This window comes from Orcinus orca, chromosome 15, assembly GCF_937001465.1.
Source record: "Orcinus orca chromosome 15, mOrcOrc1.1, whole genome shotgun sequence".
In the NCBI taxonomy this organism is placed as follows: domain Eukaryota; kingdom Metazoa; phylum Chordata; class Mammalia; order Artiodactyla; family Delphinidae; genus Orcinus; species Orcinus orca.
The window spans coordinates 80,280,665-80,302,939 of record NC_064573.1 but is presented as its reverse complement, the minus strand read 5'-3'; the positions used below and the strand labels follow the sequence as shown (position 1 = coordinate 80,302,939).

General features: G+C 54.7%; 2 protein-coding genes across 43 annotated transcripts in view; one reads left to right on the top strand and one right to left on the bottom strand.

Moving 5' to 3' along the window:
* SH2B3 (SH2B adaptor protein 3) overlaps positions 1-22,275 on the top strand; it is a 40,339-nt gene that overhangs the window by 12,690 nt on the left and 5,374 nt on the right. For all 9 annotated transcript variants that reach the window (XM_033399967.2, XM_033399966.2, XM_004276741.4 and 6 more), the window contains exon 3: positions 22,106-22,207. In XM_033399967.2, coding sequence (XP_033255858.1) covers positions 22,106-22,207 — 102 coding nt within the window. The remainder of the gene's footprint in view (positions 1-22,105; positions 22,208-22,275) is intronic.
* The window catches only part of ATXN2 (ataxin 2), a 125,163-nt gene continuing 121,590 nt past the window's right edge, over positions 18,703-22,275 (bottom strand). For 6 of the 34 annotated variants that reach the window (XR_007471764.1, XR_007471765.1, XR_007471742.1 and 3 more), the window contains one exon: positions 18,703-22,228. The gene's annotated coding sequence lies outside the window, so the exon portion shown is untranslated. The remainder of the gene's footprint in view (positions 22,229-22,275) is intronic. The other 28 variants (XR_007471766.1, XR_007471747.1, XR_007471753.1 and 25 more) reach the window with 20 other exon arrangements.

Here is a 22,275-nt window from a genome sequence, read left to right as displayed (position 1 = left end):
ATTTTCCAAAGTGGCAGCACAATTTTGCATCCCCATCAGCAGTGAATGAGTCTTTTTTCTTTCCAGCCCTTCTAGTGGATGTATACTGGTATCTCAAATCTTGGCTTTAATTTGCATTTCCCTTATGACTCATGAGGTTAAGTACCTTTTCATGTGTTTATTGGCCATTGGGATTGACTCTTTTTTCAAGTGTTTGCCATTTTTATTGAGTTGTCTGTCCTTTCCTTATTGATTTATAAAAGTTTTTATACCTGAATGTACTTCAGCACACTTGAATGCACTTTCTTTGTATCATACATACGACCTCCTGCTCTGTGGTTGTCTTTTTTTGTTTTTTTTTTTTGCGGTACGCAGGCTTCTCACTGTTGTGGCCTCTCCCGTTGCAGAGCACAGGCTCCGGACACGCAGGCTCAGTGGCCATGGCTCACGGGCCCAGATGCTCCGTGGCATGTGGGATCCTCCCGGACCGGGGCACGAACCCGTGTCCCCTGCATCTGCAGGCGGACTTTCAACCACTGCGCCACCAGGGAAGCCCCCTAAGTTCCTTTTTAAAAATATTTTATTTACTAGTTTATTTATTTATTTGGTTGTACCCGGTCTTAGTTGTGGCTCACGGGCTCCTTAGTTGCGGCTCGTGGGCTCCTTAGTTGCAGCATGCGAACTCTCAGTTGTGGCATGCATGCGGGATCTAGTTCCCTGACCAGGGATCGAACCCGGGCCCCCTGCATTGGGAGCGCAGAGTCTTAACCACTGCGCCACCAGGGAAGTCCCATGAACCTAAGTTCTTAACTTTAATGAAGTCCAGTTTATCGGTTGCTTTCCTGTATGGTTAGTGCTTTTTGTGTCCCATTTAAAGAATCTTTGCCTACCCAGGGTCATGAAGATCTTTCTTGTCTTTTTTTTTTTTTTTTGCCTGCGTTGGGTCTTTGTTGCTGCACGCAGGCTTTCTCTAGTTGCAGCAAGTGGGGGCTACTTTTTGTTGCGGGGCGCAGGCTTCTCATTGTGGTGGCTTCTCTTGTTGTGGAGCACGGGCTCTAGGTGTGCAGGCTTCATTAGTTGTGGCACGTGGGCTCAGTAGTTGTGGCGCACGGGCTTAGTTGCTCCATGGTGTGTGGGATCTTCCCAGACCAGGGCTTGAACCCATGTCCCCTGCATCAGCAGGCAGATTCTTTTCTTCTTTTCTATTTTTGGCTGCATCGGGTCTTAGTAGCAGCATGCGGGATCTTCGTTGAGGTGTGTGGGATCTTTTGTTATGGCACACGGGCTTCTCTCTAGTTGTGGCCTGAGGGCTCCAGGGCACGTGGGCTCAGTAGTTGTGGCACTTGGGCTTAGTTAGTTGCCCCGTGGCATGTGGGATCTTAGTTCCCCAACCAGGAATCGAACCCGCATCCCCTGCATTGGAAGGCAGATTCTTCACCACTGGACCACCAGGGAAGTCCCGGCAGGCAGATTCTTAACCACTGCACCACCAGACACATCCCTTGTCTTTTCTTCTAGAAGCTTTATTGTTTGGGCTGAGTCATATTGATGGGCCTTCACAAGATCCATCCTGAATTAGTTTTTGTGTATGGCGTGAGGTAGGGGTCACACTTCTTCCACTTCTGGCACTACATGCTGATGTGACTCTCTTTTTCCTATTGGATTGCATGCAATGCTACTTTCATCCTAAATCTAGTGTCTATCTGTGTGCTTCTGGACCCTCCTTCTGTTCCACTGGCCTATGTGTCTATTCTTATGTTAACACCACACTCTCTTAATCACTAAAGTTTAACAGTGAGTCTTGCGGAGGTGACTTTTCTTTTTTTTGGCTGCACCACACAACTTATGTGATCTTAGTTCCCCAACCAGGGATTGAACCTGTGCCCTCAGCAGTGAAAGCACGGAGTCCTAACCACTGGACCACCAGGGAATTCCCACTGAGGTGGTGACTTCTGAACTGAGATCTTAATACTGAGATAAGAACCTCTGGGCAGCAGGAACAGCATAGGCAAAGGTGCTGAGATGGGAAGGCATTTTGTATGTTTTTTTAAAAAATGTATTTATTTTTATTTATTTGTGTATTTATTTGTTTGCGCCGGGTCTTAGTTGTGGCAGGCAGGCTCCTTAGTTGCGGCTCGCTGGTTCCTTAGTTGTGGCACGCGAACTCTTAGTTGCAGCATGCATGTGGGATTTAGTTCCCTGACCAGGGATTGAACTTGGGCCCCCTGCATTGGGAGCACGGAGTTTTAACCACTGCACCACCAGGGAAGTCCCCAGCATTTTGCATATTTTTAAGAAAGAAAAACAGAAGTGTGTTGGGAGCACAGATGGGGAAGATGGGGCGTGCGGGAGGATGTGCGGGTAGAGGGTCCTGTGAGGAGTCAGTATTTTATCCCAAGTGTAACACGAAGCCTTTGGAAAAACGCAAGTGCAGATAAAAACTTTACTCATTTTTAAAATGTCTCAAGGCTCCGACACCATGAAAGGCAAATAACGTCCCAGACACATGATCTTATCTGCATGATAAGGTGGGGTTCCCTATAAAACTTTAAAAACAACTGCTGCTGCTTAAAATAAACCATCTTGGAAAACCTAGTGTCAGGAGTCGGATGGACCCAGGTTCAAACAATGAATTAGCTTCTTTCTCAGCTCTGGGGCCTTAGGCAAGTGACATCACCTCTCTGGGCCTCAGTTTCCTCCTCTGTACAGTGGAGCTACTCAGAGTTCGCACCTTGTGTGGCTGTTGTGATAACTGGGAGGGCACATCTGCTGAGTGCCTGGCGCAGGGGAGGCTCACTGTTACTGGCCCGCCTTGTTATTTTGGTTGCCATGGTAGTGAAATGATTTGGGGGCTAAGGATGCAGATTTACTTCTAGTGCTGGTTTGGGCCCTCATTGCCCAGCTGGGATGCATGATCAAGGCTCCTGTTCTTTGGGAACCCTGAGGGTGGGCCCTGGTCAGAGTCCTCAGGGCTCAGAAGTGGTGTCTGGCCTTGGAGAAACGGGACCCAGAGGGGCAGCTGGGTCCCTGAGGCTCGCCCCTCCCTCCAGGCCGCCTGGACCTCTGCCATAGGCTTGGTGGTCGCTGTGTGACCTGGGGTGTCCCCCCACCAAGTGAGCAGCCCTGGTGGGGCCTCTCCTGTCCCCTCCACAGGGTGCCTGGCCTGACAGAGCAGGCCCCAGCTCCGTCAGCTTCTGACAGCTTCCCTTTGTGCTTGCAACAGTCTGGGGCTCTTCCTGAATGTTTCCTGGAGTGACTTGGAGCCTCCAGTCTCTGGGCCAAGGATACCTAGACTAGAAGTCCTGAGTGTGCCTGCCTGGAGGGTAGCCTTGACCTCCAACCTCTGACCCTGGAGTTGTCTATGGGAGCAGCTTTAAACATAGGCAAAGGAAGGTTTGACAGCCAGGGCTTGAGCTCTGGGTTCATACCCGAGCTCTGTCACTTGAACGGTACTCAGCACCTGTTTGGAGAAGCCCTTGCTGCCCAGAGTGGGGAGAGGCTTGGAGGACGAGAACTGAGAGTGGGCAGCTGCCCAGGGATATCACTCGGGCCTCAGCCAAGCTAACGCCACCCAGAAGTCTGAGGCCAGGTGGCCAGCTGCTCATGGGTCAGCCTCACCTGGACTTGGGTCACAGCTCCGCCTCTGACCGGAACCTCTGACCTTGGGCCGGTCACTTCCCCACTTGGAGCCTCAGTCTAGTCATCTGTAAAGTAGGGGTGATAGCAGCAGCCAAGGGTCAAGGGTCACCGTGCGGGCTGTGGTGGGAGGGAGCTTGCCACGACAGGCGGAGTGTAAGCGGAGGCCACAGGCTGCTGCAGTGGGCGGCTGGAGGGCGGTTGGAGGAGACATGTGTGACTAGTTCCCAAAGTCTGAAGTCTGGTTTCAGTGGCATCACTGCAGATGGACGGGAGGTGGGGCAACCCTTCCTTGTACTACGCGCTGGCCCTCGGGGGAAGCTAGGGATTGCCTCGGCTGGGGGGTGGTCATCAAAGGTCCCTTGGCAAGAGGTGACATCTGGGATGAGCGCAGGTGCCGATCCTGGAAGATCTGGGTGAAGGAGTCCCAGGCTGAGGAAATGGCAAGTGCAAAGGCCCTGGAGTGAACACGAACCGGGAGACTTTGAGGAACAGCCGGGTGGCCAGGGGCTGGAGTAGAAGGAGGAAGGAGGGATGAGGTTGGAAAGGTGATGGGGCTGGATTATTTGGGGCCTTCTGGAGCATGGTGAGGATTTTAGGTTTTACACGAAGAGCAGTGGGAGCACTTGGAGGATTTAGGGCCAGAGGGGCTGGGACACCTATCCAGCAGCAGGAATAGGCTAGAGGAGCCCTCTGGGGCTGCTCTGGTCTTCTGGATTTTGGGAGAGTGTGGCTTGAGTCTTCTCCTAGAAGATCCTCTGGTCCCCATGTCCGCTTGTCCTGTGGCACCTCCCTCTCCTTGGGCATCTCTGAGCCCAGGCTGGGATGGGGGAACAGCACGTTTACTACCTTAAGTAGGCACCTACTGTGCGCCAGGCATTGCCCTAAACACTTGACTTCAAGTCCTTCCCATGAGGTCAAGCTTGTTGGCCCATTTGACAGATGAGAAAACCAAGGCTGGGAGAGGCAAAGAAACTCGCTCAGCATCATGCTGCTAAGGAGATCGGAGCCCCTGATCCAACAGGTCCCTGCTCCCGAGCCCCGAGCCACACTGTGAACGGCCTCCCTCCAGCCACGGGGTGCAGAGTAGTAGCTTCCAGCCGGCCAGGCCTGAGACGTACCATCCCACTCAGCAGTTAAAAACAAGAAAGTTGGGGCTTCCCTGGTGGCGCAGTGGTTGAGAGTCTGCCTGCTGATGCAGGGGACACGGGTTCGTACCCCGGTCCGGGAAGATCCCACATGCCGCAGAGCGGCTGGGCCCGTGAGCCATGGCCTCTGAGCCTGCGTGTCCAGAGCCTGTGCTCTGCAGTGGGAGAGGCCGCAACAGTGAGAGGCCCGCATACCGCAAAAAAAACCAAAAAAACCCCAGAAAAGCAAGAAAGTTGGATTGGTTGCCAATAGTTAAAAACCATAAAATGGAAAGATTTCATATAAGAACCCAGTTTCTGGTTTCTCTTATAAATTGGTGGACTTGGAAGTGCTGGGCCAGGATCACTTGACGTGCATCCCAGCCTGGCCCCTGTGGAGGGAGAGCCTGACTGGGAGGTCAGGGGGTTGTCCCAGGGTCAGGGAGAGATCACAGGACCAGCCACCAGGCCCGGGGTGGCTGGCCTTAGGGCAGAGCTTTGCCGGGAGCTGGGGGTCCATTTTCAAATGGAGCACATCTGGGCTGGCCATGGCCTTGGGGCCAGCCCTTTGCTCTTTTGGGCCTCAGTTTCCCCACATGTCCAAGCCTGGTTTGGCTGAGATGGTCTCAAAGCCCTGCCAGCCCTACTGGGTCCGGGGTCTGAGCCTCAGCTTCTCTCATCTTTAAAGTGGGGGTAATGATGAAATTCTAGTAGCTGTTGTTGAAAAAATGCCTTTTTAGCCAGCATCTGTTTGGCACTTGTTACATACTAGGCACTTTACTGCCTTGGCTTCATTTAATCCTCACAGCAGCCCTGTGAGGGTGCTGTTGTGATTACCCCCATATCACAGATGGGGAAATTGAGTCTAAGAGAAGGTAGGTGACTTGCCCAAGGTCACATAGCTCTGAGCAGCTGAGATGGGGTTGGGACCCAGGTATTCGGGCTGCACCTGGTGCCTAGCAGGTCTCCAGAAGGATTTATTATCATGGGTAGTGGTGCTGGTGGTGTTTAGCCAGTGGCCCTACCTGGGAGTGGGGTGGGGGTGTGCGTCTGTTGAGTTCTCAGACCAGGAAAGGCTCCTTTTGGCCATCTTGTCTAGTGCCACCAAAGATGGGGACACTGAGGCCCAGAGGGGGCTGGCCAGTGCCCCTCTCACCCAGCATGTAAGACTTGGTGGACCCAGTGTGCTCTGCCCTTGGTCTCTGCTGCTGAGCCCAGAGAAGAGGTAGAGGAAGGAGGGGGGGACTCACAGGGGATTCAGCCCACATCCTTGAGCTCCCCTCCTGCATCACAGGCCTCTAGTACCCCCAGGAAGAAGTGGTCCTGTTGGCAGTGGCTGGACCTGCTGGTCCTAGGGAGAGCCTGACCTAGGCTGACCTAGCCCGGGGGCCAGTCGGGCAATATGGTTCAGAGCTGTTCCCCCTCTGCTCCTTCTGAGCTGTCCTTGGGCAAGTGACTGGGCCTCAGTTTCCTCATCTGTAAAATGGGGATGGTCCCAGTGCCTGCACGTGTAAGGGAGGCTGTGGATACAGTATATGCTGACTGGGTAGGTGAGGGGCCTGGGTATGAGTGTGGCCGGGCAGCCTGTGGGCAGTAGGTGCTCCCGGCAGCCCGGCTGATGAAGGGGCTGAGTGTCCTGAGCACTGACCGTGGGCGAGGGCGATGCCGAATTAGCCCCCTCAACGCTCCCCTGACTCTGCAAAGTAGGCATGGCCACTGTGCCTGCCTCACAGATGAGGACACTGAGGCTCTGAGACACAGAAGGAGACACTGCTGGACCCTGGGGGCCCGAGCCTGGAGCCCATGCCCCAAGTGTGGGAAAGAGGAAGCAGAAAGAAAGGGACGTCCGCCGGGGGGCCTGGCGGTTTCCTCTCGGAGGCAGGAGCGTGAGGAGGAAGAGGAGTACTGGGCAGGAAGCGGCCGGGCGGGCGGGCGGGGCAGCCTCCTGGGGCCCGGACAGAGCTGGGCCTGAGTCCTGCCTCTGCCCCTTCTGAGCTGTGTGACCTTGGGAAAGGCACTTCACCCTCTCTGTGCCTCATTTTCCTCAAGTAAAAAGAGCTGAGTGACGGCATCCAGATCAGGGCAATGGTGAACTAGCTGCTGTCCGCATGGTGCCAGGTGCTGGGTGCCGGGAGCCGTGCCCGGCGCAGGTGGTCTCAGCAAATCTTAGCTGCTGTGGGTTTTTTTTGTTTTTTTTGGCTGAGCGGCACGTGGGATCTTAGTTCCCCGACCAGGGAGCAAACCCGTGCCCCCTGCAGTGGAAGCGCAGAGTCCTAACCATTGGACCTCCAGGGAAGTCCCATGTAGTTGTTGTTATTTTTATTAGTCATTTTCAGCATGATGGGCACTACATTTGACACATCCCATGCAATTACCACAAACCCTGGGAGGCGGGAACAGTGATGAAGGCATCTTATAGATGAGGAAACAGGCACAGAAAGGTAGAGAGACCTGCCCAAGGCCACACAGCTGGGAGATGGAAGAGCAGGAATGGAGGCCGGTGTGGGCCTGCCAAGGCCAGGGGGTGTGTTTAGCCCCCGAGCAGCCCGAGAAACCGCCCACCTTCTGCCTACAGCCCGGTAGATCTTCGTGGGCTGGCGAGAGCCCTGATGTCCCAGGGGGAGACAGGTGCGTCAGAGGCCAGTGGCTCCCCGATCCCATCCTCTCCCAGGGGGACCAGGGGCTGAAGGCTCCCAGGGTGAGAGTGGGGTTTCAGTCTTCACTCTGCCCGGGGCTGCTTAGTGACCCAGGTCGGTCCCTGCCCCTCTCTGAGCTGTGAAATGGGCAACCAGGGGGCTTGATCCGGGCTTTCCGGGGCTAGTGGGGGGAGGGAGGAAGGGGTGGTGGTGGGCAGGGCTCCCGTGGGGCCCCCAGCCGCGCACACACAGCCGCCCCATCTGCCCCTTATTGGGCTTTCGTGTAAGGTCGTGTTTTGAAAAGTACTTTGCTGCTTAGAAGAAACCCCCAACCATGCTGAAACCACGGGCAGATGGTATCGGCGTGCTTCCTTTCAGCTCAAATTCTGTGAATCCAGAGACTGGAAGGTGCCCCCGAATCCAACAGGGGGAGGGTGGCGAACGACAGTCATTTATCATCACACCCTGCCCCCCGCCCCCCCCGGAGCCTCTGGGGGCTGCTTCCACCCCACGCCCTTGCTCCTTGGGGCCTGTTAGCTGTCGCCAGCTTCTTGGAAGTTGCTTTTCTGTTTTCCTTTGTTTGGGGGACTGGGTGTTGGGACACACAGCTGCAGAGTCTGGGCCGTGGGCTTGGCGGCCGGGGAGAAGGGCAGATGGACAGGTTTGGGTTCAGATCTTGGCTCTTGTGTCCTTATTACGTGGCTTTGGGCTGAGAACTCAGCCTGTCTCAGCCTCAGTTTCCCATTCTGGAAAGTGGAATGTCAGTACTGGCCTTGCTGGGTGATTGAGTCGAAAATAGGCTCTGGGAGGGCCTGACACGATGTGTTTCCTCCCTGAGAGGCAGAAGAAGGGGCTTGCTGCGTGGGAAGTCACCAGACCCCAGGGGTGGGTCCCCAGATGCCCTCCCTGGGATGGGCAACAACCTAGCCAGCTCTCCCGGTAGCTGGACTGGGCACCAGCCGCCGGCGGGCCGCCAGGCGGGCCCGCTGGAAATCCCCCACCCACTCCTTTGCGAATATGGAAAAGGAAAGCAAAAGGCACAAGCAGAGGTCTGCGCTCAGAGCGCTGGCCCCCCCGGGGGTGGAGGCGGAGGTAGCTTCCTTCCCCAAGGCTGGAGGGGCCGCCTCAGCTTCCTTTTTGGGGCCCCACACCCTTTTTTCCTCTCTCCCCTCTGGGCTGGGGAAGAGGCCACTGTTTACCTCAGGCCGTGGACCCCGCTGACCGCTCAGCCTCTGGCACCGGCGGGTGATGGCGTACGGGGGAGGGGGCCCATCACGGCGGCACCTGGCCTCTGGGTTCTCCCTCACTGTGGCTGACCCTCCCCTCCTGGGCCTGACCTGAATCCTGACTGCGGCCCAGTCTGAAGTCCGTGGCGCAGCAGAGAGAGAAACCTCTCTCCAGGGAACCGTCTGGAATGGGAGGCCCCGCTGTGTCTCTTTTCAAATCTTCGTGTAATCTAGGAAACTGTCTACCTTACCGAGGGCCTCCACGTTTGAGTTCCTAGTGTTTCTGGTTTTGATTTTTCAATTAATAAAGCTCATGGCAGAAATTATGGAACAGTAACTGAAAAACCACCCGCAATCCTACTACCCAGAGAGAACGAGCATTTCCATTTCACTTAGACGTCTTTGTAATCTTCTGTCTTGTATTTCTTTCTCTAGCTTTTCCCCCAAATTGCAATTCCGTCCACATTCACTAATTCTTCACTCAGCAGTTTAGCTAGGGAGCCCCCTCTGTGTGCCAGGTATGTTGGAAACATAGGCAGAAACTTTTGGACAAAACCCCCAGCCCTTGTGGGACTGACACTCATCCTACCTTTTTGTTACCTGCTTTTTTGTCACTTAACATGTCTTGAACATTTTTCTGTTCTCTTAAATATTTTTCAAGAATGTCTTAAAAATAAATACTGGCTGCACGATATTTCATTTACACAGATAGGCCATGATATATTTATCTATGCTTATCTAGACTCCTATTTCAATCACTTCTAATTTTTTTGCTCAACTGGACAACCTTGTGACAAACATGTTGTACGTAAATCTTGCTGCCCATCTCTGATTATTTCCTTAGAAGCATATTCCTAGAAGGGAAGTGCTGGGTGGAAGGCTTTGTGAGCACTTCTCATGTTTTCTCTTTCTCTCAAAGCTTTATTGAGATATACTTTACAAATTATAAAATTAAGTCGTTTAAAGGGTACAGTGATTTTTGGTATATTTACAGGGCTGTACAACTATCTCCACGATTTAATTTTAGACCACTTTCATCGTCTCAAAGAGACCTTGTGCTCATCAGCAGTCACTCCGCGTTCCTCCTCTCCCCCACCCCCAGGCAACCACTAATCTATCAATACTTTCTGTCTCTCTACATTTGCCTAGTTTGTTCTTTTCATATAAATGGAATCAGACAATATGTGGTCTTTTGCGACTGTCTTCTTTCACTCAGCATCACATGTTCAAGGTTCGTCCGTGTTGTAGCTTGTGTCAGTATTTTGTTCCTTTTTATTGGAAATAATATTCCATTGTATGAATAGATCACATTTTGTTTATCCATTCCTCAGTGATGGACATTAGGTTGTTTCCACTTTTGGGCGATTGTGAATAGTGCTGCCACGAACATTCGTGAATAAGTTTTTGTGTGGACATACGTTTTCATTTTTCCCTGGGTATATACCTTAGGAGTGGAATTGCTGGATCATATGGTAACTCTACGTTTAACATTTTGAGGAGCTGCCAAACTGTTTTCCAGAGTACCGCACCATTTTATATTCCCATCAGTAATGTATGAGGGTTCCAGTTTCTCCACATGCTCACCAACACTTGTTTTTCTTATTTTATTATTTATTTGGCTACGTCGGATCTTAGTTGCAGCATGTGGGATCTTTCATCACGGCACGCGGGCTTCTCTTTAGTTGTGGCGTGTGGGCTCTAGAGCACGCAGGCTTAGTTGCCCCGCGGCATGTAGGATCTTAGTTCCTTGACCAGGGATCAAACCCGCACCCCCTGCATTGGAAGGTGGATTCTTAACCACTGGACCACCAGGGAAGTCCCACCAACACTTGTTACTATCTATCTTTTTGATTGTAGCCACCCTAGCAGGTGTGAATGGCTTTGATTTATGTTTCCCTGATGGCTAATGATGTTGAGCATCTTTTCATGTGCTCACTAGCTATTTCTAATGCTTCTGATATATCCTTTCCAAATAGTCTTCTAGGAAGGTTACACCCATCTATCTTCAAATAGTGGTGCAAACACTGGCTATTATTTTAAAAACCTTTGCCAACTTCTAGGTGAAGTGGTTATCTTGTCCTTTCTGCTTATGAATGGAACGAACCATTTTTCTTTTTTAAAAACAATGAGATATAATTCACATAACATAAAATTCACCATGTTAAAGTGCAATTCGTTGTTTTTAGTATACTCACTGTGTGTGCAACCATCACCTCTATCCAATTCCAGAACATTTCCATCACCTCAGAAAGAAACCCAGTATCTGTTAGCATCGGTCCCCATTCCCATCCCCATCCCCTCAGCCTCTGGCAACCACTAATCCTACTTTCTGTCTCTGTGGATTTTGACTCTTTCTCCAGTGTTTCTTGGTCATAGACATTTTCTGTGACTTACAGGCCATTAACTCTGTGTGGTCCTCTCCTGCACTGCCTGCCTCTTTCCTGTTGACTTGCAGCAGCTCTTTACACTGACATTAGCACTCTGTCACACGTTGCAAATATTTCCCTAGTTTGCCATTTGGCTTTTCGACTGGTCCTGAGTTTCTTGGCCTATGGAGGTTTCTAAGTCTGGGCAGTGAAATACAGTGATCTTTTCCTTTATGATTTTGTTCTTTGCTTTTTCTGCTTAGAAAGGCCTCCCTGACCCTGGGATCAGATAATTATTTAGGTTCTTCTATTCCAGTTTTGTCTTGGTTTTATTTTTCACATTTAGTTATTTAATCCAGCCAGCTTTTATTCTTTGTGGCTGGTACAGTTTCCTGTTGTTTTTTGGTGTCAGATGCTGTGTGTCAAGGCATATCACTAAACGTGGGCTAAGGATAACGACAACAGCTCACGGCAGATTGAGCTTGGAAGGGTGGAGATTCCTGGGCTCTCGCCCTGGTTTCCCTGTCAGCTCAGCCCAAGGCTCTGCTCAGCCGACTCTGAGCCTCCCTGGCATCCCTGAAGCCCCTTGAGCCCCAGAGGCCCTCGCTTTCACCTCTTCTTCTGAATCATCATTCTTCGAAGGCAGGCGGTGGCCACCATCGGGGCTTTTAGGGATCTTGGTGGTGACGAGACCCCCCTCCCTCCGGTGCACTCCCCTACCGGAGGCCGGTGACAGAGGTTATCTGTTGTTTCTTAACCACATCTTTTTCCACTCTCCCCAGGCGTGGAACAGACACGGGGCCCAGGGTGCAGCTGAGGGCTGTGCTGCAGGGGCAAGGGGCTTCCCCCACTGGGCTGGCTCCACAGAGAGGCCGGGAGGTGGGCCCGCCGCAAAAGGCCCTGGGGGGCCGGCCAGCTCCAGGACCCCTGGCCCTGTGAGACTCAGGTGCTCCTCTGCTTTCCCGTCGAGAGCACTGAGCACACCCTCCCGTGCAGCAGGAGAGCCCAGGGAGCAGTGCCAGGTTCGGGGCCGGTGTGCCCCCTCCTGCTCGGGGCCTGGGCACGTGGCAAGGAGCCATGAATTCCTGTCTTGGGGGCTGACCACAGCCCGGTACGCGAGGCCTGGGGTGTCCTGGCACCGAGGTAGCCGGAGCAGCACTACGAGAGGAAGGCGTAGCCTGCATGAAGGTGGATGGGGACAGGGTGCACGGGCCTTGCAGCTCTTCGGCCACGCGGGGCAGGGAGGATTCCTGGCGCGATACTGGGAGCAGGATGCGGTCGCCCAAGGCGTGGGCTGGTGGCAGCTGCTTTGCAGCCGGCGGGGGGCTGGGGTGGGGGTGGGGTTCTGGCTGGGCCCCGACCCTGCTCCGGACCCACGGTCGGCCCAGGCCCAAGTGCCAGTCAGCGCTCCCAGACAGAGACACCGCTCTGTCCTCAAGACCGTCTCAGGCAGGGCGACGGGTAACTGACTGAAGGGGAGCTGATGGAGGCTGGCTGCTGAGCAGCTCCAGGCCCTGGAAAGTGGTTGATCCTAATTTGCCAAAGGTCTTGGCCCGGAGTGGTGCCCCGCGTGGAGGAAAGGTGTAGCGGGGAGAGGCCTAGGAGGTGTGGACAAGTGGCCTGGCTAGTGAGGGTGGTGGCACTGGCTCCTCTGTTCCCGCCTCTGCAAGGCCCCATCCCAGGACACGCCTCCCCAGGCCGGGCCATGTGGCCTGGACCACTGTCACCCCGAGGGGGGAGGCGAGGTCAGCTAGCGAAGGTGCCGGGGGGTCCGTAAGCTCCTTGGTTTGCCAGTTCATCCACGCCTGTGACGGGGTGCAGGGAGTGGGACTTCCAGGTGTGGTGCCTCTTAAGCCACGGACCCCCCCACCCAGCCGGCCTCAGAGCGGAAGTGCCTGCCCGTCTTCACAGCGGGGTCATCCACACTCAACCACTCGGCGTGAACTAGGACACCCGCGTCTCAGGAGGGGTTTGAGTGGCTGTCAGGGGGTCCCAGACTGGTTGTGTGTGTGTGTTTGGGGCTGTCTCTCTCTATGGGGGGGTCTCTGTCTCTGGGAGTTTGTCTCTGAGGGGATGGTTGCTCCAGCATCTGAGAGGGGCTTTGTGTCCCAGTCTCTGTGATTGTGTGTGTGGGGGGGTGGTCGCCATCTCTCTCAGAAGGGGCTTTGTGTCTGTGTCACTGACAGTCTGTCTTTCGGACATGTCGGGGCGGGGGGACTTTTACAGGCTTGAGGGGGAGCTCACTGCAGGTGGGGTTCAGACGAGCCCCCAGCCGCTGTCTGTTTCAGCATCTCTAGCTGGTTACCCCTCCTACAGGGCCTCTCTGGGTCCGATAGTGGGGGCGCAGGCCCCCACCCTCAGGCTTGGTCGCTCAGGGTGGGATCTGGGGCTGCCACCCAGAGGAGGGAGGCGAAATGTTGGGGACTCCGAGCAGGGTGGTTATGCTTGGGGGATGTCTCACCATGTCAGTGTCGGCTCTGGAGAAGCTCTGCTTCTGGCACTGGCGGGCTCTCACTTGCCAGAAAGGGGAAACTGACTTGATCCATGTGGCTTTTAAGGAAGCTTCTCCCATCCCTTTCCTGCTCCCCCGCGGGGAGAGGGAGCTTGAGGCAACAGGGAGCAGACCAAGGGGGAGACCTGGGAGACTCCTGTGTACTCAGGGCGACAGGCAGGTTCACGTACAGAAGCCCTGAGGTTGCACTCCAACATCACCCCCATTTTACAGATGAGAAAACAAAAGCACAGCGAAGTGAAGTGATTTGCTCAGGCTCACGCGGAGAAAAAGCGGCTGAAGCAGGCACTCGAAGGGCCTGTGTGTGTGTTGCGGGGCTCTGGTTGGGGGCAGAGGAAGGAAGTGACCTGGGGCCTGTAGTTCCAACATTTGTTCAGCCCCTGGAACGGGCTCATTGCCTTCGCTTTGCCCCCTAGGGAGCCGGGGAACAAGGGGGTGAGATAACTCACCACACCCCCCGCATCTGCCCCTGCTCCCGAGACATGAGGGCTGGGGCCCCAGGCACTTAGCAGCTACTCACCCATCCATCTGACAAACCCTTTCCAAGTACCTCCTCTGGGCTGGACCCAGTGCTGGGCCCCAGCTGGGAACAAGGCCTGGTGCCCTGTCCCCACCCCCCGAGGAACTCCCAGGCAGGCGGTGGGGGCAGCTGCACCTTCAGGAAATTATGGCCAGGGCTGATAAGCCCCGTGACGAGGGAGAGGCACAGGAATCGCACTGACCACGACTTGGTGATCAGAGAAGGCTCCCTGGAGGAGGGGAGGTTCTCTCTGCTGAGACCCGCAGTTTGGGTCAGGTCTGGTGGTGGGAGAGAACATGAGCTGGGAGGAATGGGCTGGATGGGGGTGGGTGGTGTGGGCTCTGGGGCTGGGCAGACGAGGGTCCGAGCCCCAGCTCTTCTTGGCTTCTTTCTCCGTGGCCGGGGACAAATGATTTTGCCTCTCAGGGTCCCCGTTCCTCCATCTGTAACACGAGCCTGATGTGTTCCGTGAGGTGTCCAGAGCCTTCCTCTCAGCCAGTCCTCTCCCCTGGCCGGCTCGAGCCCCTGGAGGCCCAACCTCGCGTCCTCCGTCCTCGCCCCGATCACCCTGCTTTGACGTATCCCTGCCACTCCTCCAGAGCCCTCATGGCGATGGGCGGTCTGCAGTGGGGGCCATATCCTGGGCCCTACTTATTATCCCCAGCACTCACAATACTTGGCGAACAAGGGGCCTGTGATGAATATCTGTATAGGAATGAAGTGAGCATCTACAACCTACCAGGCACCGTGGTCGGTACCGGGGATGCCACAAGAACAAGTCCCCACAGAGAGCATTTCACAGGTTGACAAGTGCAGTGAAGGAAGTAAAGGGGTTCTGTGATGGTGACTCTGTATTTAGACACCTGGTCAGGGAGGGCCTTCCTGAGGAGGTGACCCTTGAGCTGAGACCTGAATCCGAGAGGAGCCCGATTTGTGAAAATGTGGGCAAACTGCCTTTCAGACAGAGGGAACAGCAGGCACAAAGGCCCCAAGGTGGGAGTGTGCTTGCTACATCGCAGGAACAGTGGAGGCCAGTGTGGCTGGATCGGAGTGAGAGGAACAGTAGATGAGATTGAGGAGGTAACAAGAACAAGGTCATGCAGCGTCTCATGGGCCACGGCGAGGACCAGCAAGATGGGGCCCACAGGAGAGTTGTGAGCAGAGGAGGGGGATGGGAAGTAGCTGGATTCTGGATGTGTCTGGGAGTAGCAATGGCGGGACTGATGGACAGCAACTCAGTTTCTTTTTTCTTTTTTTTTTTTTTTGCGGTACGCGGGTCTCTCACTGTTGTGGCCTCTCCTGTTGCGGAGCACAGGCTCCGGACGTGCAGGCTCAGCGGCCATGGCTCACGGGCCCAGCCGCTCCGTGGCATGTGGGATCTTCCCGGACCGGGGCACGAACCCGTGTCCCCTGCATCGGCAGGCGAACTCTCAACCTCTGCGCCACCAGGGAAGCCCAGCAACTCAGTTTTGATGCTGCTCATCTCGCAGGGGGTTCAGGGTGTCACCCTGTTTTCTGACGCCTCACGCTTTGTGGGGGCTCCCTGTGAGCGCCCCCTTTGACCCCAGGCCAGCTGGTTCCAGAGCCCTTGCCCCAGCATCCACCATTCTGCCGCTGTGGGATGGACTGAGCCCTCCCTCCTCCAAGTCTCTTGTGCCTGGGGAAAGGGGGGCAGGGGAGGGAGGTGGGTGTGGCCCCCCTGCCCAGCCTTCCCCTCGGATGCCGTGGGTTCCAGACGCACCCAGGGCCCACGTTAAACGCGGATCCCGGGCTGACTTCCAGAGGACGCAGGCCTGCTGGTTGTGCATCCTGTGTTGTGACCAGCCCCTCCAGGAGGTTCCCTTAGCCTTGGCTCCTCATTTGTCAAGTGGGGATAAAAACACCAGCCTCATGGGCTGTTGGGGGGGGTCATGGGAGGCGCCCACCACTGTTCTTCAGACAGGTGCCCCAGAGCAGGGTGGTCTCAAAGTATCACCATAGTCATGTCAAGGATTGCCCTCCACCCTGAAACAGTGACCTTCCTACTTCTTTGGTCCTGGCACCTCCGTTCCTCAATATGATGCTTTTTTCTTTGAAATTTGAATTTTCTGGAAATGGTGCTGGCCTGTGAATTCAGCAGTTCAAAGGGGTCCTGGATGGATAGCCCAGGCCCCAGTGCCTGATACATAGTAGGTGCTCACTAAAGGGTGGTGTGAGGGGGTCTGTTAGTACCATTTCTAGCCACAGCAAACTCCCCTGCCAGCTTGTGGATTTGGCTGTACTTTCTGGTCTCTGGACGTTAGCTCTTGCTGTACCCTTAGCCTCCAGTGCCTTTTCCTCCACCTTCTCCACTTTGGAGAGTGCTCAGCAAACATTTAAAGCCGCTAACTCTATGCCCTGCAGAGGACACACAAAGATGGAAAGGGAGCAGGGAGGCTGCCTTGGGCTCATGGTCTTGTTGTGGAAAAATAGCTGTGAAAGCTGAAAGCTTCCTCAGGAGGGGCTGTTCGCTTCTGAGCAGATCAGGTATTCCTTCTGTTCACTTCTGAGCAGATCAGGTATTCCTAAGACTGCATTCCTAAGGCCCTGTGCTCATCCCCACCTTGTACCGTGTCCCCAGGGACCTTTCCATACCCTGCACACACTGTATTGCCAAATTCTCACGGAAGGTAGGGGCACTATTACCCCACCTTACAAAAGTGGAGACTGAGGCTAGGAGAGGTGAGTCACTTGTCCATGGAAGATGAGGCAGAGCTGGGACTCAAAGCCAGGACTGTCTAATTCCCAAAAACCAGGATGGCAATGTTGCTTGCGGTGGTTGTGCAGACCCCAGAGAGGCTTCTGAGCAGGACACAGGGTGGCCAAAGTCTGGGGAACACATGGGTTCAGGTTTCTCTGCTTCAGGTCTTCTCAGAGCCTTTAATGTACTACTGTGCACGTGATTCTCCATGCACAAGAGGCTGCCTTCTCTTGGGGAATCCCTCTTTGCACTGGCTGCCAGGAAGCTCAGAATCAAATTGGTGGCAAGTGAAACTCTGGTCTGTGTTCTAGCAGTTGTCTCCCTTCCCACTCTGAGTATCCCTATAACCCGACTAAAATTTTTGGAACAAGACAGAGTATTTTCTTTTTTTTTTTTTAAGGTTGTTTTGATACAATCAGTAAGACATGATTAAGCCTTTCCCATAATGTTTTTTCGTCCATTTGTTCATTCATCCATACAGGCAGTATCGATTCTGGGCTGTGGCCTGGGGTTGGGGGACTCAGTTATCCATGACTGGGATCTAGAATTTCTTCTGGGCCTTTAAGTTTTCAGGCCCCCATCAAAGACTGCACTCTCATCCTCCTCCTCCTGGAGTCTGCTTACTGTTCCCACGCTACCAAAGAGAAAACTGAGGCTGCCAGTTAGTGCCACGCCCAAGATCCCAAAGGTAGTAAGTGGTGGAGCTAGGGCTCGTCTAACCTTGCCTCCAGGCCACGCCACGGGGGTGCTACCTTGACGGCATGAGGGCCATGGCAGAGGAGTGTGGCTTGGACCTAGACCTTCGGGCTGTATACTATGTCCTACTTCCTGTCCCATTGCTGCTCTTTATAAGACAGGAATGAGGGTCCCAAAACCCTGGGAGAGGCAAGACTTCTAAGGGGCTGGTGGCCTGGGGGATTCCAGATGGTGGTGGGAGGCCTCCCCTCAAGGCTTTCCCTTGAAGGATAAAGGCCCCTACAGTGGATGCAATAAGGCCATTGTGAGGGCTCGGCCTGCCATACCACGGGACCCTCCGTGCCAGGCCCTTTACTGCTTGGGTGTGAATTGGATGTTGTCTTCCCCTCCAGCCTCCCACGGAGGCAGCGGGTAAGAGCAGGGTCGGGCCCAACTAGCTGGCCTGCTTCTGCCCAAGTATTTAATGTGAGCGTCAGCTGCCCACCTCCACAGCTCCACCTTAGAATAAGCCGACGGACTCCCACAGCCTCAAGGTCCCGTGGGGACTGCCTCACTGCGTGCCAGTCTCACTGTGCCTTTGTGCTTCCCCACCTCAGGGCCTTTGCCAGGGTCATCCTGGCACCTACCTGGGAAGCTCACTCACTGCCTTCCCACCCGCCTGTCCTGGCCCTTACTGTCCCCTGCCTGTTGGGTGTCTGTCTCCCTTCTCTGGGAGCGCTCACAGCTCTGTGATCCTGTGTGTATTTTGTTCCTGCTGGGGCACCGGCACCTCTGCCGGGGTCTTGTGGGTATGAATGGCCATGAGTACACGGCAGAGCGGGGTACAGCCCAGTACCCTGGAAGACTCTGGATGGGCCATCCCCGCCCCTGAGCACACAGGGAGTGGCAGCAGGTTTAGGGAAGGCAGGGCCTCCAGAGAAAGGCCAGGTCTGGTCCCAGTCATCCTCTCATCCCCTCCAGGCAGATTCGAGGCCCAAAAGGCCGCCCGCCCCCGGCCCCCTGCCATGGGAGAAAGGAGTCCTTGGACAGTGGGAGCTTAGGAGGACCGGATGAACCCGTGGGCTAGGCAGAGCTGACCAAAACGCCCTCCAAAAGCATAAGAACAAACCTAGGGCCAGAATTTTGCTCTGTCTTATGTAGAAGCACATGGAACTTCCTGCCATGTCCACTGAACAGACTAATTGTCCTTTCAGGGATCATCCTACCCACCCTCTGGCACCTTCATGTCCTTGATCTCTTCAAACCCAGAAGCACCTGAGTAGTTCACTGTGTGTTATATGCATAGTCACAGTGATATATACATTTTATTTTAGTATCAATTACATTCCATTACTCTCCCCTTTTATCCTACTTAGGGTATGTACGTAGGGAGGGAGGTTATAACTTCGTTGCAGGTAGAAAGGGAGCACATTACAAACAGGCTCTGTAAGGTTGAGAGAAAGCAGGTGTGTGCTCAGGGGAAGCTGTAGTCCTGTACGTGACACAGGAGCACTGTAATGCTGCCGTACTGCAGTCCTGTGACACGGGAGCACTGTAACACAGCAGTCAACCCAAGCAGGCTTTTCCCATCTTGGCTGGCCCCAGCCTGGAAATTTAACAACAGCTGTTTATCAGGTATTTCTTTCACTTGCAATATATAGTTCACCCATCACCATACCAACCCTGTGAAAAGAGAGGGACTATTAAATATTTCCACCATACATACATATGACAAGACTAAGGCATGGAGGGCTGAGTTGCTTGTCCAAGGTTATACAAGAAGGGTAGGGTCAAGACTGAACCCTAGTGCCTAGAGGAATAAGAAAAATTAAAAAGCCTGGATAAAGTTAGCTCTAGAAATGCAAGCCCTACTGTGAGGACAGTGTCAGAGCCGGTCTACAGCTTTGTCTTTACGCTTCCTAGCAGCCAGAGCAAACAAAGAAATGGATTACCACTGGAGGCACAGTGGCCATTGGAGCTAAGAACGAGAGCTCCCCAGGAGGGATGATGCAGGATGTGGTGGGTGACAGTCTACTACCGCCTGTAGGATGTGGCGGGTGACAGTCTACTACCGCCTGTACTGCAAACACTGGGATGGTCTGGTCATTTTGATCACCCAAGCACAGTGTGACTCTGAGGTGGGTCCAGAGAGCAGCTGCTGGCCTGGCTTGCTCTGCGTGGCAGGTAGAATAGAGGGTATGTGAGAGGAGGGGAACCTGAAGCCCCAAGTGTTCCTGCGGCTGCGGTTCGGGCTCGGCTCTCTCCAGCAGAGCTCTGTTCCATCACATTGTTCAGTCAGAAAGGCACCCACTGGTCCATCCACACAGTGACCAGCGCTCACAAGTCCTGCTCTGGACTGTCCAGCTAGGGCTGTGGCCATAGGTGGGGATGTCTGTCCCTGTGCTCTCAATTGCCCCTCCAATCTGGGCAGAGCCCCTCGCATCTCCCCCACCAGGCAGCATGGTAGTTAGATGCACTGGCTCTGGTCCTTGGCAGGCTGGGGTTCAGCCCCCGGCTCAGCCTCTGGGGTTGTGTGAGCCTGGGCCACCATGAAGACACCAAAGAACCCGTATCACGCTCAGCCAGCAGGCAGAGGGGAGCCAGGACGTCTGTGCAGCCAGGGTTGGCTGTGGGGGGAGGAGGGGAATGCTCTCTTCACTGCCTGTCAGGTCAGCGGTTCCTCAGCTGCTGGGGGTGAAGCTGGCATGGAGGGCCCCACTTCCAGAGTGAAACCAGGCTCTGCCAGTAATCTGGGCACTCACACTGGGGGCAGGGCCCGGGACCCAGAGCAGAACTGAAAGGGAGATGAGGCCTGTTACCCTCTCGGCCTGGCCCGCTTCCTCCCAGTGATGCTGAGGGCCTAGAGACAGTGGGGAGGCTGGGGGTCCAGGCAGGGCCGACTGCAAAAGCAAGAGAAGGAAGGAGCCCTCTGCACCTAACCCGTTTTGCAGACGGGAAATAGAGACAGAGGGGCTGGCTGACAGTGAAAGCTGCTGGGAGAGCAGAGGCCCTGCTTCCCATGCGCTCCAGCGTGTCCAGTGCTTGTGTAGGTGCCAGGCGAGGCTCCCAGGCTGAGGAACTTGGTCGTGGGGGACATATAAGAACTTGAAGGGTGAAGATGCCCTGGCTAGTGCTGATCACTTAGGGCTGGGATTTACTAGCTGTGCAACCTCTCTGAGCTTGTTCCCAGAGCTGTTCTCCCCAGACTGCTGTGTCCAACAACCAGGGCAGGACTGGCAGCTCCAAGACCTTCTGGGAGTGGGCCTGGACCAGGAAGAGCCCCAGTTTGACCAACCCTCTCTTGCCAGGCTGCCCAGTCCTGGGGTCACCATCCTTCTATCAGAACCCTGGCACCTGTGTGTCTGGAGCATGCTTAAGCGTATGGCTTTAAGGACTGACTCTTGCACCACCTTTTGAAAAGTCAGCCCCTCATGGAGGTCAGGTCTGCCAAAGCCACTGTGCCTGGAACTCACCTTTGTTCCTGCCTCTTGTTTCCTCCTCCCCAGCTGGCACTGCCTTGGTGAGAGCTGTGGTATCTCCAGGTGCGCCTTGCTGTCTGTCTCCTGGCTCTTAGGAAAAGCTGCTGGAGGGAGGAGGGCCCAGTTGGGTCTCCTCTGTCCATTTCCCACATCTTGCTCCTTCCCCCACACTCTTATCTTCTTTTGGCCTCTGCTGGAAGCAGCCATCGATCATCTCATGACCCCAGAGAAACAATCTTACCAGTCTTATCACAGGAGGAAGTGGAGGAGATGGGGGCAGTGAAGGGGTGATCTCCTTTCTGAGAAAACGATGAGAGCTCTTGGGCCCCGGGAACAAGCATCTGCAGGGTCAGCCAGGTTCAGTCAGGACCCTTTTGCTGGCAAAAGGGTAGGGGGTCATCTCCCACCCACTCTGAGCCCCACGTGTGTTGAATGTCATGGGAGACTGCTGGGCCCCAGGTTTTGTGTGGGCTTCTGGCTGGCTGTAATTGAGGCCAGCCATGCCAGGCTTTGCCCCTTTGGGCACATTGGCAAAAGAGCCCCAAGAGCCCATAGCTAAGCTACTCTGCCAACCCCCTCCTTGCCCTAAGACTTGAAGGCAGGACAGATTAGCTAGGTGTGGGGCAAATGACTTTACTTCCAAGATTTGAGGTTCTTTTTAAGATGTGGTGATAGTATCTGCTTCCTAAGGCTGCGGAGGAGCGGAGCTAAAGGTATGATAAAGTCCTGGGCCCCCAGGCAGAGTCAGCCAGCACCATTAGAGGGAACTTGGGTTGGATACCCTCACGTCCACTCTCTGGGTTTACTGCGATGAGGTGGCCAGCAGCCACTGTGACTGGCAAGGGTAGGGGGTTGGGGGGTTTTGCTCCACCAGTGGGAAGAGAAACAGGTGTCAGCCAACAGACATGTCAGAGCTGGAATGTCCACAGGTCCAGGTGAAGCAGAGGTTGGCCCTTAGGCCACATCGGGTGCTGGGGAGCTGAATGTGTGTGTGTGTGTGTGTGTGTGTGTGTGTGTGTGTGTGTTGGGGTCGGGGGAGCTGGTGCTGTGGCTACAGGCAGAGGGCCCTCTGCAGGCTCCTGCAAGGCAGAATGCTAGGACGCACTCCAGGCTTGGGGTGCCTGCTCAGCAGCACCACGAGCATGCACTCAGCAAGCTAGCCCCTGGGGAGGCCTGGGTGGGTGAAGGGCCATCAGAGACAGGCCTTGAATGTCTGCCTTGGTCTCCTAGAGTTCAAAGCCCAAGCTACAAGCAGCCTGCTCCAGCATCCAGGAGATTCGGCGATGCACACGTCTCGAGATGCCTGACAACCTCTACACCTTTGTGCTGAAGGTGAGTGACAGCTTTCCACACCTGGGAGGAATAGACACAGACCTCAGGGATCCCACCCAGCTCTCCCC